This window comes from Nerophis ophidion, linkage group LG16 (assembly GCF_033978795.1).
Source record: "Nerophis ophidion isolate RoL-2023_Sa linkage group LG16, RoL_Noph_v1.0, whole genome shotgun sequence".
Taxonomy (NCBI): domain Eukaryota; kingdom Metazoa; phylum Chordata; class Actinopteri; order Syngnathiformes; family Syngnathidae; genus Nerophis; species Nerophis ophidion.
The window spans coordinates 40,396,505-40,409,847 of NC_084626.1; the positions used below are offsets into that span (position 1 = coordinate 40,396,505).

The following is a 13,343-nucleotide window of genomic DNA, read 5'->3' on the forward strand; positions in this document are numbered from 1 at the left end:
AGGTCTGTCCGGCATCCTCCCCCACCATCGCAGCCAACTCACTACCAGGTGGTGATCGGTAGAAAGCTCCGCCCCTCTCTTCACCCGAGTGTCCAAAACATAAGGCCGCAAATCCGATGACACAACTACAAAGTCGATCATGGAACTGCGGCCATCCAAGCACATTTCAATAAAACTACAGCAATCAACATTTTAAGAATAGGTTTACATGCTAAAAAAAGATCCCAGATATGGTGTTCTGTCGATGTCTGCTACCCGTCGATTTCATACAGTATTTGTTTTCCGCTCTGGCATCGCCCAGTGAAGGACAACATCCTAGGTGCATGGAGGCACGTATCATCTTTATTGTTGGTGTTGGCCCCTCGCTTCCAAATTTCATAGCCTCCTTGATCCATCCTTTCTTTCTGATTAAATGACGTTTCTTCGTCTGCCAGTTGAGTATTATGTGTCACACTACATGTTGTTGTGTTCCGGAAGTCAGTGCGGTCGCCTAAGTTTCTCCACAGTAACTTCGAGTGTGGTGGTCCTGTCTTTTGTATCTTAAAGTTGTGTTGCGACTTTAAATTATGGTGTTGTGTCAGTTTTATTTCCTATAGCTTTTGCAATCAATCTGTTGTGTTGTAATAATTAATATTATCTTGTAGCGTTTGCGCTTGTTGTGACCTTTCTCAGCGTAGCGATCAGCCATTTTTGTTTAGATGACGTCACATACGGGCAAAATAGACTTTCCATTTAACGTCCTTATTTTTAAAAGTGCTAAACTTCATATAAAGTCTGCTCTTCTTAAATCAACTGTTTTCCTATTTCTAGTATTGATAAAGTCGATGAATACCCTTTTAAAACTATCTTAGATCAATACCTATCTTCTGGAAGGCAAACTTGCTGAGTACAAATCCCACAAAAATCAATCTATTGATGTATCGATCAATCGTTACACTCCTAATGACATCAGTGCAAAATGGCGGCGCCTTGTGTGACTATGCAGAAATCTGTATTTGCGTATGATGTCTCCTCGTGGCAGCATATAGACGCTGAAGCGTGCAGGGCCAAGAACAGAACCCTGTTGAACTCTGCATGTTACCTTAACATACTCTGATGTCACGTTGTTATGGGAGACACACTGCATCCTATAATAGACAAGAGCCAGATTGAGAGGTAGCGGTGTAAAAGACCTCATAGTAAGCACCTCAAATAATTTATATTTATTACTTAGTTTAGGGGTATGGTTAAGGTTTTCTTTGGAATGGAGTGCAACTCCTCCAGCCCCTTTTAAGGGAACGGGTAATATGTGCACTTGTATAGTTGGGAGATGCCTTGTTAAGCGGAAAACATTCATCTGGTTTTAGCCAAGTCTCACTGAGACCAATGACGTTAAGATTGTTTGTCTCTTATGACCTTATTAACTAATAGCTCTTTGGGAGACAATGATCTGATGTATAAAAAGCCCATATTATAGATAGTGGGCTGTCTCAAGGCATTTTTGTTAATGGTATCCATAGTACTGATATTAAAAACATTACGTCTGTTTTGCGTAGTGCGCCCTAAAATGTTTTTATCACATCAAGAAATTGATATGATGGGGATCTTGAGAGTAATTGCTTGGTGCTGTTATAGACAAACTGTGCCTGCGGTAAAAAGTCATAAAGAGTCGGAAGACCAGAAGCTAGGGGGATAAGTCACTAGCTGACTGAGGCATGGCAGAGTAATGGCCAAGGCAATTGGAATAAATAAAGATGACAAAAAAGTGAGTTTGATTGGTGAGCGATAAGGCTTGCTGGTATCGATTGGCTTATGTCATTGACATCTTATTAAGGCTGCAATAAATCATGGATTAAATTCAAACAAGCAGCAAAAAGATAAACGTCGATATTGTTAGCTAACATGTTATATCTTTTACTTACATAACAAATGTTTTTATTCAAACACATGTGAGGACATGTTAGCCTCTACAATTTGTATGTCAATTCTAACCACTTGTTTGTCCAAATATCAAACACCCCTCAATCAATACATTTTCAAATGATTATGTGTTCAATTGTTAAATATATTTATAAGTGGTTGATTTATATATGCAAGTAAGGTAAAATTTTGTTTCAACATATATTGTTAAATATATTGTCACTTAATTTATCATCTATACTTTTTTTATTTTTTTGTTTAGTTTGATTCTTTATGAATTATTTTTTACCTGGTTTTCATGCTCTACATTTTTTTGAGAGTAAAAATTGATCATTCATACAGCTATGACTAGGATGGCGAAAGCTGGATTTGTACCAGAATCCCTCAAGTTTCTGCCCTTGTTTTTGTTTATACAAAATCGGAGGAGAATGTCAGGCAAGCACAGGGCTTGGAGGGGGTTGCCTTGACGCAGAATCATCATCCAAACTTTTCAAAATATAAATTTTTTGGGGCGATATAGCTCGGTTGGTAGAATGGCCGTGCCAGAAACTTGGTTCTAGGTTCGATCCCCACTTCCACCATCCTAGTCACTGCCGTTGTGTCCTTGGGCAAGACACTTTACCCACCTGCTACCAGTGCCAACCACACTAGTTTAAATGTAACTTAGATATGGGTTTTCTCACTATGTAAAGCGCTTTGAGTCATTATAAATATAATTCACTTCACTTCACTTTCACTCATTGCAGGTGTTCTCGGATCAGAACACTCACATTTAGCAGGGACCTACTGAACATCATTTAAATGAGCGGATTTGGCAATTAAATGTAGCTTTCGGTTAGTAAACATCCTCCTATACTTTCTATATTTTGAAGCTCTGCTTTTTGTTGATGTTGTTTTCCAGAGCTGGACTTTGGTTCAGATCGAGCTCACCACCTTCAGCGGATTCTTTCCACTCTCGAGCAGCCTGTCGTCATCGTCCTGAGATACTTGTTTGCATTTCTGAACCAGTAAGACACCTGAAACTGTACTTTAACTGTACTGTAACCCTACTGTAACCAACTCTGTCTCTCCAGTCTCTCCCAGTACAGCGATGAAAACATGATGGACCCATACAACCTGGCGATCTGCTTCGGTCCCACACTGATGCCTATACCAGACGACCAGGATCCTGTGGCCTGCCAGGCACACGTGAACGAGGTCATTAAGACCATCATCGTCCACCATGAGAACATCTTCCCAAGCCAGCGGGAGGTGGAAGGTCCTGTGTATGAGAAATGCATGGCTGAAGGACAGGACTACTGGTGAGTCCATGGACGATATTTCTAAAAAGCAATTAAAATACAAACACGGTCATATACACACATAACTACCGTATTGTTCATGTACACAGAGCCCTGGGAACATTATTAAATAGTGAATGCATGTCTGTGCTGCTGAAAAATAACATTCATAGAATTACAACATGTTTAGCAACATGGTGATGTATTACAAGTGAAGTGAAGTGTCCATTATGATGTATTACATGTGCTTAGTGAAGTGTACATTTTTTCTGAAATCAGCACGCACTAAGGAGCCAAGGAAACCATTTTGCATGTTTAAGTGCCTCTATAAAGCACACAGACGTCCGTGTGCTGCTGCAAATCTCTCGTGAAATCATAATGCATTTAATCATCGATATAGTGATATATTACATATGCAATTAAGTGTATATTGTCTTTAACATCAGTACACACTACGAGGACGCTATATCATGTTTTTTGAGTTGCTTGGTTGCTTTTTACTCATGTGCACGATTGCGCCCGGCTCCGACAAAAATGGAAGCAAGACATGTAAGTTAACGTCATGAATTGTCGTTAAATAAGGACTATAAACATTAGATAATGTTGCACCTTTCTTATGAGACGGAGCAAAAAGTCGTGTTTGTCAAAGTTGTCCCATCAGGTGGCGGTTTGGCAGTGATTGTATCCAAAACAGCTGACTGTCATTAGCCCATTTTGATGTTTTTTTTTTACTAATGTTGAGTGAAAATAGCAGCATATTATTTACATGGCTCTACTTTGACAGCGTCTTCTCCGTCATCTTTGTTGCACCAGTAGTTGTTAGCGCTTCCATAGCAAGACTACTGACAGTTATAAGTTAGAACTGTATGCTACTTTGTATTAGAAATGGTAACAGTGGAAGATGCACACGCTACAACTGGAGGATAAAGAAAAAGTAAGAGCTTATTGACAGTGAACGAGACTACAATGGCGGACGCGCGCAAGTTCGCGGGATTTACAATACAATACACATCAGTAGATACCAATAAGTAAGAAAAGTTGGTTTTGCATAAGGTCGAAACAAAAAGCCTGATAATTGCTCAAAAAGGTACCATTTTGAGGTCCTTCCATTATAATAGTTGTATTTTTAAGCACAGCACATCTAGCCGTAATGCGCCGACAATCCATCAAGCGGTGCGGCTTCATCAAATCTAATCAAACTTACTTACAAAGAGCTTTTCATACATAAAAAAATGCACACGCATATGCCCTAGGGCTGGGCGATATTGCCTTTTTTTAATACCGCGATATTTTTAGGCCATATCGCGATATACGAAATATATTACGATATTTTGCCTTAGCCTTGAATGAATACTTGATGCATATATTCACAGCAGTACGATGATTCTATGTGTCTACATTAAAACATTCTTGTTCATACTGCACTAATACAGTATATGCTACTTTTAAACTTTCATGCACAGAAGGAAATTACAACTAAGTCAATTTACCAAAACTGTATTTATTAAAGTTATTAGCAGGTGACTTTTCAAATTATGCTACATATTAGCAGTAATGCTACTTCTGGTAGCAATGTTTGTGCCCCACACATGACAAATTAAAGTTGTCTATTCGACATATTCCCACTTGAAGCCGAACCACCGACAGACAATGGACCTTGTGCTGTTTTTCTTGAGAATGAATTATTCCTTTATTTGTTACGAGATTCGAATCTTCTTTCTCCGCAACAACCCGCTAGCATCACAGCTAACGTTAGCCACGCCGCGACCTCTCCGCTGGGCGAGGGCGTGTACGTATGACGTGACAGTAAGTGACATATGAATGTGCGCCTGCTTGTCTGTGGGGAGACAGGAAGAGTGTAATGCCCGCAGCTGCGTGAGAACGTCTACTCGAATATTACGATATAGTCATTTTCTATATCGCACAGAGACAAACCCGCGATATATATATCGATATATCGCCCAGCCCTAATATACCCACATATGAACAAATGAATGTTTGGCTGAGTACAGAGGAGCCAGGTGTGTAAACACTATCACAGGAGCACTTGCACTCGGGGCTCATCAGACCATTACCACCAGGACGCTAGACCACAGCGCCCCCACGGCAAAGCCGATAACTAACCCCTGATGAAGATGACTCCCTCTGAAGAACGTTGGAAAGTAAAAGTGATAAAACCGTGAGTAGAAATAAAAGATAAAAAACAAGTAAAACATTATTAAAAAAAATTAAAAAAACACAAAATATAGCATAACTATCAATCCATCCATCCATTCATTTTCTATCGCTTGTCCCTCTCGGGGTGGCGGGGGTGCTGGAGCCTATACCAGCTGCACTCGGGCGGAAGGCGTGTACACTCTGGACAACTTGCCACCTCATCACAGGGCCAACACAAATAGAAAGACAACATTCACACTCACGTTCACATACTAGGACCAATTTAGTGTTGCCAATCAACCTATCCCCAGGTGCATGCCTTTGGAGGTGGGAGGAAGACGGAGTACCCGGAGGGAACCAACGCAGTCACGGGGAGAACATGCAAACTCCACACAGAAAGACCCTGAGCCCGGGAATCAAACCGAGGACTTTAGTAGTGTGAGGCACACGCACTAACCCCACCTTGCTGCCCATATTGTAACTAAATATAACTAAATAAAATCTTGTATAACTAATATGATAAAAAGTAAAGTACGAATGACTTCAATAAAATGTATAAATATTACATAAAAAAGAAATCAAAAAGGTGGGTCTTAAGCCTGCTCTTAAAAACATGAATGGTCTCTGTAACCCTGAGGTCATCTGGCAAACTGTGTCACAGACGGGGGCCAAACTTCGTAGCTCACAAAAGTCGTACTTAAACATTTTGACAGATTTTTTTCATGTGTAATGTTTTCTATTCTCAATGAAACATTAACGTTTTGGCCTGCTTATTAACTTGTACTTGCTGGCATAGTATATTGAACAGGGGGCGTCAACATGCAGTCCGCACGTATATCTTATTTGTGACTGCTATCTACTAGTTATACTCATCCTTATACCATGTACCAAATTCAATTGCTTCAAGGTCGGTAAGCACAACCAAAATTAATCCGTACATTAGGCGCACCGGGTTAGAAATTGCATTGTCGATTTAATTTATTGGAGTGCCTTGTCCCCCGCCTCTATATTATAATGTTAATATTCAATTATTTTGCATATAAATTAAACACTAAGATTTGATTATTTTTTTTAAACATGCTCAAGACCGAGTTGTAATCTTGCCATGGAGTTATATTTGTGCCTTCATTTTTAGGTAGCAAGACCATTTCTGAACACATGAAAACATATTTTACGAGCATATACATTAATTTTTAAAATAAATTCAATTCAGGTAAAAAATTAAATAGTTTAAATGAATAAAAACATGTTTTGTGATCAATAAATGTTTTTGCTATTATCCATACTAACAATAACGCAATGCAATAAATACTGTTTTATGCGCATCCATAAACCTGTGCATAAAACTACTTAGCAATTGTTGTTCCTTATTATTTATTGACTCCATTAGATAACACTAATCATAATTTAACTGAAGACAAAGCAGCCAATCAGAGCGTACATTTGCCCAGTTCTCTGATTGGCTGCTTTCTTGTGATGCTGTGTGCCAAGCGTAGAAAAAAAAACCTGAGCAAGCGATATTTGATATGATAGTATCATGGGTCCCCCTCTGCCACTGTTGCTCGTCTTTGCTCCTGCCTGGAGGAGATAAACGCTTGGATGAGTCAAAATATCCTGCAGCTGAACAGCTCAAAAACAGAAGCCATCCAAACTGGTACTCCTCAACAACTTAGTTGAGGAGTACCAAAACCCCAGTTTCAATTTTTGACCACAACTTTCCCTTCTCTCCTTCCATTACAAATCTTGGTATCAAATTTGACCCCCACCTCTCCTTCGACAACCATGTCACCCACATCTGCAGAACCCCCTTCTTTCACCTCCATAACATCTCCAAACTTTGCCACTTCCTCTCCCTTCCTGCTGCAGAGAAGCTTGTCCAAGCCTTTGTCTCCTCCAGGTTGGATTACCGTAATGCACTCCTCATCGGGATCCCTGGCAGGAGCCTCCAAAAGCTCCAATATGTTCAAAACAGCGCTGCCAGGGTCCTGATGAGGGTGTGGAAGTATGAGCACATCACTTCCATCCTTTGCACCCTTCACTGAGTACAAGGTCTTCCTGCACACCCACCACTGGTGATGCCCCCACTTACCTCATCAACCTCCTCACACCACACACCTCAGCTAGGACCCAGTCAGGCCAACAGCACCGTCTACTCGCGCCCAGGACACGGCTCAAGACCATGGGGAACGGAGCTTTTGAAGTTGCCACTCCCCGTCTGTGGAACACCCTTCCTGACCTCCTGTTAATTAAGCCATGGACTTTTGAATTCAGCTCGAGAAGTTTTAATTCTAACGGCCTGAGTGGCCACATGCGTGGACAGCATCTTTTAGCTCTTATTTCCCAAATTGGAGTCTTATGCTGACATATGGACACTTATACTGCTGTCTGGTGGTGTCAGAAGAGTATAACATACAATGGAATTTGGAAAAAAAAAAAAGTGTGAAAATAAACATTTGCGTATCACTACACATGAAGTACACATTTGTGTACTTATGGACTAAAAGTACATCATATTAAAAGATGATTTTTAGTTTTTATTCTAATTAGGGTCCAATGAACCCAAATAGCAAAGAGAAATAAAAAAAAGCATGTAAACAAACATCTTGGGCCTTAAGAGGTTAAGTCATGCGCTAACAATACAGAATAAACTACCGTACTTCATTCATAAAGATTTTGTCATATTGAAACAGTGCTGCTATAACAACCTGTGTCTCACATGTCTCGCTTTAAATGTTTCCGCATTACATAGTTATCAAAAGCTTTGCCAATGAAGCAAGTTATTTGTGTCTTTGACGTGTTTATGGTGAAATATTTCAATGCTTTCCATGTTTTTTTTTTGCAGTGTTTTGTTGCAGTGAAGTTATTTTTCTGTTTCTATTGCTGCTGCTTGCACTAAATCATGCATGTTTGTTTCCATCCTGAAAATAAGGAGTGATGACGTCACCGGCTATTATCAACAAATTGATTTTTTAAATTATATCATTGTTGTTGTTTTTTTACAACATCGATTAATTATTGTGTAATCTACTCACTCTCAGAAAGTCCAAGATCCTTTCTATAGACTAACAACTTAATCAAACATGTATGCCCATTAGGAAGTGTGCAAGTCCTTGTGTTTTATAATCTTATATTGTCATTATAATGATTATTACGTTCCCACACAGTGAGAGCCCCCATAGTGACGCCGGAGCTCTTGATGAGGTGGACAACGGTACCGGACCCAACACCAGCGATGACGGTGAGTCACAGCTCTAACTATTTTGACTTAGTCAAATATGTCAGTAAAATTACATTTACACCTTTTACACTTGATGTGTATGTCTTTAACTGGATTAATTAACAATAATGTGGATTTACATAAATGTAGATGACAATGGTTCAATGTGTTTATTTAAAAAGGACAATACATAATAAGAAATACTGGACATATATGTGAGATTATTGACAATGGCTAATTTCCATCTCCAGTCCTTCAGCAGGTTGATGTTAGAATAATAAGACACATATTTTAAACATGTTTAACAATCAATACATTTTAAGTTCTAAAGTTTTGGTGCCAAAGGTACTGTTGGCAACATTCACTGCCACAAATGTACCTTGTACATTACATGAAAACAATTAATAAAATACATATTTCAAAATATACGTACACCTTAACACATTTTTTTTTATATCAACTGTTTTTAAACTATTTTTACCATTTCCATAGGCCTTACTAAATAATGCTTGAATTGCGAGTAACTTATTTTTACAATAATTTTGTTCCACGAGAGTTGCCCAAAACCCCACCAAATATTCGCTTCTGGATCTAATTAAACTGTTATCTTTTCTCTTACCGTGTTTTAGAGAGAAGGCGGTGCTGCAATGTTTAAGAAATCGGTTTTACAAAAATCAAATCAGCATACTTTATTAAATTTTCACAATTCAGTATGTTATATTTTTCTAGTATTCTGCAATAATGATACATGCTGGTCCTTTTATTTACTACTTTTAATGCTGTGGATGTAGTTGTCATTTAAAAATGCATAATCCTTGAATCAAAGTACAATTTAGCTGAGCTAAATTCTTATACTGTGAATCTGAAACTGAATATTTTATACTTGACTTTATTTAGTTGTTTTAACTTGCTGCTTGAAAGATTTCTGTAAAACCTACACAACTCCTAAATCAGGGATCGGCAACCTTTACCACTCATTATACACCCCGCTAGCACCAACCACCCCCCCCTTCCGTGTGTCGGTTGAGGTGGGCGGGGGTGTATAATGTAGTCAGGAATAGTTATGGATGCAAAGGATTCTGGGTATTTGTTGTGTTGCGTTTATGTTGTGTTACTGTGAGGATGTTCTCCCGAAATGTGTTTGTCATTTTTGTTTGTTGTGGGTTCACAGTGTGGTGCATATTAGTAAGAGTGTTAAAATTGTTTATATCACAACCTTCAGTGTGCTCTGTGTCACCCAGTATGCCTTGCAGTCATGTACGTGTATCTGCGGAACCCACATACAACATGTTACTGGACTGGCAAGATGTCTATACATGATGTAGAAGGCGTTAAAAGCAATGGCTTCATGGCACGCCCTTATTACTGTTGTATGGGTGACCATCAGCGGTTATTCGCGAGAATGGTTGTGGCTCCCATTGTCTTCTTTATTTTGTGAAACATGTCAAAATGTAGAGGGCGCTAAAAGTAAAGCCATCACGGCACACCCTCAATATTGTTGCCCAAGCGAAAATCGAAGAATGTTGACCCCGGGTGATGTCCGGAAGAAGCTCCGAGAACCGGAATCCCCCCGTAACAATCGGGGGGGTTGGCGATTGTGCAGCTGAGCCACATCAGAGTGGCCAAAGAGCCGCATGCGGCTCCGGAGCCGCGGGTTGCCGACCCCTGTCCTAAATACTTCAAACCTTGAACTACCCTGAGTGTTGTTGTTTTTTTTGGATAACAACTGACCTGGCAACATTAAGGTATAAATGTGAGCACACTCTGACATAGCAGTGTTGTTTTCAGCATGTACTGTATATTAGATGGACAAATGTGTGGTACGCCATTGATGTAATAACGGGCCAAAAATCAAACCTTATGGGAGATTCAAATTGGACAGTTTTGTTGAAAAGGTTAATTAAAAAGGCTCAAATACAACTTTTGATTTTCAACGCCTTAAATAGTCTTAAAAAGTTTGGAATGTCAGGAATAAAAAAAACCATTGATACTACTAAGGGACCCAGTTCAGGAACTTAAACCTATAGAAGTGTGTGGTTTGTGTTTCCACCAGCAGTCAATACAAATCAGGCTAATGACGGATGGATGAGTGATACAGTATTTTTATACTTTGATATTATGTGAATAAACAGACAATGATAAGTCATATTTATTTTTACAGGGTGTTGGTAAATGAAATACATATCAATAATTTACAAAATGATACGATTTAAAAACAAAATGTACCAGATTTTACATAAAAAGGTGTTGACCCTGCGATGCGGTTGTGACTTGTCCAGGGTGTACCCTGCTTACCGCATGAGTGCAGCTGGGATAGGCTCCAGCTCCACGAACCCCCAGACCACCCTGTGGCCAGTAAAAGAACAAGCTGTAGAAGATGGATGGACGGTTAGGTTTTTGTCCGCAGTGTCCAACAGTCAGAAACTTATCCCCTCAGTAAATGGTGAATTCATGAGTCATTTTGGTCTATTTCAGCTGTAAATAACAATATATAAATAATAAATGTCAGTATTTACCCCAAAGCGACAACACAAGCTGTTTAGCATTAGTATTCAGTTAATTTGGGTGGAGACAAATAACTACACCGGCTAACTACTTTTACAACATGTAACAAAGTAAATATTAAATATTTGATGTTATTTAGCTTTGTTTTACTCAACCTTTAGTTCACATTTCTCCTCAAACTAAGTGGTCAGAGTCTCAGTGAGCAGCTTAAGTTGCTGCTGCGCAGTCCGGCTGAATACTTTATATTTCTCTGTAAATAAGTTTAAAAGAGTCTGTCCACTTCTTGTAGCTTTGCATATTGAAATTAAGTTTGTAAAGATTCACAAACAGCAAGAAACTGCACACTAGTGTAAAGACTGGTTGAGTAAAAATTGCAAAATAGTTCCAATAATCAGCGTTCTTCAGCACACAGATGCCACACAAGAGTTCCAGCCATCCTAAAGTTTATTTTGTTCTTCTTCCTCTCCAATGCATACTTGCCAATATTGAGACCGTAGAATTAAGGAGACATTCAAAAGAGTCGCATAATGAAATACTTGAATTTTGCAGTGTTCATTTATTTGACAAACAAAATAACAGTCCACAGTACTTGTGCAAATGGTGGATGGTGGTGATGTTTCAATAAATAAAACAGATAACAAAAATGAAATAAAACAAAAACAAAAAATGCAAACATTGCCTAAATTAACCATCAATCTATGTAATGCATGCTAGATATAAAAGTAATCATCAAGTTTCAAGTTTATTGTTCTTCGGTCAATGGTCAACAAAGCAAACAAACAGTTGTACATCCATAGATTGAAAATAAAAAGTTGTACATTCATAGATTGAAAATAAAAAATGTTACAGACCGAAAGGGTTTAGGCTGAAGTTAAACACTTATTGCGCCTAACCCTATAAACAATTTCAAGTACAAAATAAACTTCCGAAAGTTATAAAATGTCCTTTGGACAACTTATTATAAATACACATTATAAACAACATGAACGTAGTTCAATTTTATACACAGTACAGGCATGTGAAATATCCCTGTGTACATATAGACCTTTGCACTAATTATATATACAATATATACAAACAATTGTATTTCTATTATTATTTATATCTCATGTTTAATTTTTAATTAACATTAATCATAGTATTAACTACAATGTTAATTCAAGAGTGATATATTTTTTCAAGACATTGGTCTTAAAGTGTTTTTTAAATGTGTGAATGGAACTGGAACATTTTAAGGAATCATCCAAGCTGTTCCACAGTTGAACTCCTCTAACAGAAACACATCTACTTTTTAAGCTTGTTCTTATTTTTGCTTTCTGAAAGAAAGCTGAACCTCTGAGGTCATAGGGATTCTCTCTGGGTTTAAATCTCACTTGTAAACACCCAAGCAGCATGTGGTTATGAGCTTTGAAAGCCACGATAGTAGTATTGAGGTCAACAAGATCGTGCAGTTTTAATGTTTTTAATTTAATGAACAGAGCATTGGTATGGTCATGATAATTCGCATAAGTTACAATTCTAATCGCTTTCTTTTGAAGTAAAAATATAGAGTTGATGTTTGATTTGTAATTGTTTCCCCAGATTTCAACACAATAGTTAAGATATGGGAGTATGAATGAATTATATAACATGATAAGAGCCTTTTGATTCACAGAGTTTTTAATTTTATGTAACATAGCAATATTTTTTGCCATCTTTGTCTTAAGTATATTTATGTACAGTTTCCAATTTAATTTATCATCTATATATATTCCCAAAAAGGAAGTCAAAACATAGCCTACACATACATAGGCAGAGAACACGGGATTCCTCTTCTTTCTCGCCGTGTCTGACACAAAATGTAAGTAAGTAAATATTATGTATAAAGCGCTTTTCACAGATAAAATCTCAAAGCACTGAACAAAACATAGATAAAGTAAAACATCAAATCAATTAAAACAACAGGGTCAACAAAATAAAAAAGAATACAAACTGAATTAAAAATGATAGTTAAAAGGTGCATTAACTAAAAGCTTTACTAAAAAGAGAAGTTTTCAAATGTTTCTTAAAAATTTCAACACAGTCAATATCACGGAGGGACTAGTGCAAATTGTTCCAGAGTCTGGGAGCTATAGCCTGGAATGCCAGGTCTCCATGAGTTTTAAAACAAGTTTTTGGGATCTTTAGAAGAGCCTGGCCTGAAGACCGGAGGCTGCACCCTGAAGAATTGGGGCATTGCAAGTCCCTTCTTCTGCTTCTTCCGTTCTGATTGCCGTGCTTGACTTTGAGGTGTAACCGTTATTGTT

General features: G+C 38.2%; 1 protein-coding gene across 6 annotated transcripts in view; it reads left to right on the plus strand.

Annotated features, from left to right (window-relative positions):
* Positions 1 to 13,343, plus strand: part of LOC133535399 (SLIT-ROBO Rho GTPase-activating protein 3-like) — a 129,491-nt gene that overhangs the window by 101,976 nt on the left and 14,172 nt on the right. For 4 of the 6 annotated variants that reach the window (XM_061875216.1, XM_061875218.1, XM_061875217.1 and 1 more), the window contains exons 16-18: positions 2,801 to 2,906; positions 2,973 to 3,200; positions 8,501 to 8,574. In XM_061875216.1, coding sequence (XP_061731200.1) covers positions 2,801 to 2,906; positions 2,973 to 3,200; positions 8,501 to 8,574 — 408 coding nt within the window. Of the gene's footprint in view, positions 1 to 2,800; positions 2,907 to 2,972; positions 3,201 to 5,220; positions 5,359 to 5,480; positions 5,775 to 8,500; positions 8,575 to 13,343 lie in introns of all 6 variants that reach the window. The other 2 variants (XR_009802214.1, XR_009802215.1) reach the window with 2 other exon arrangements.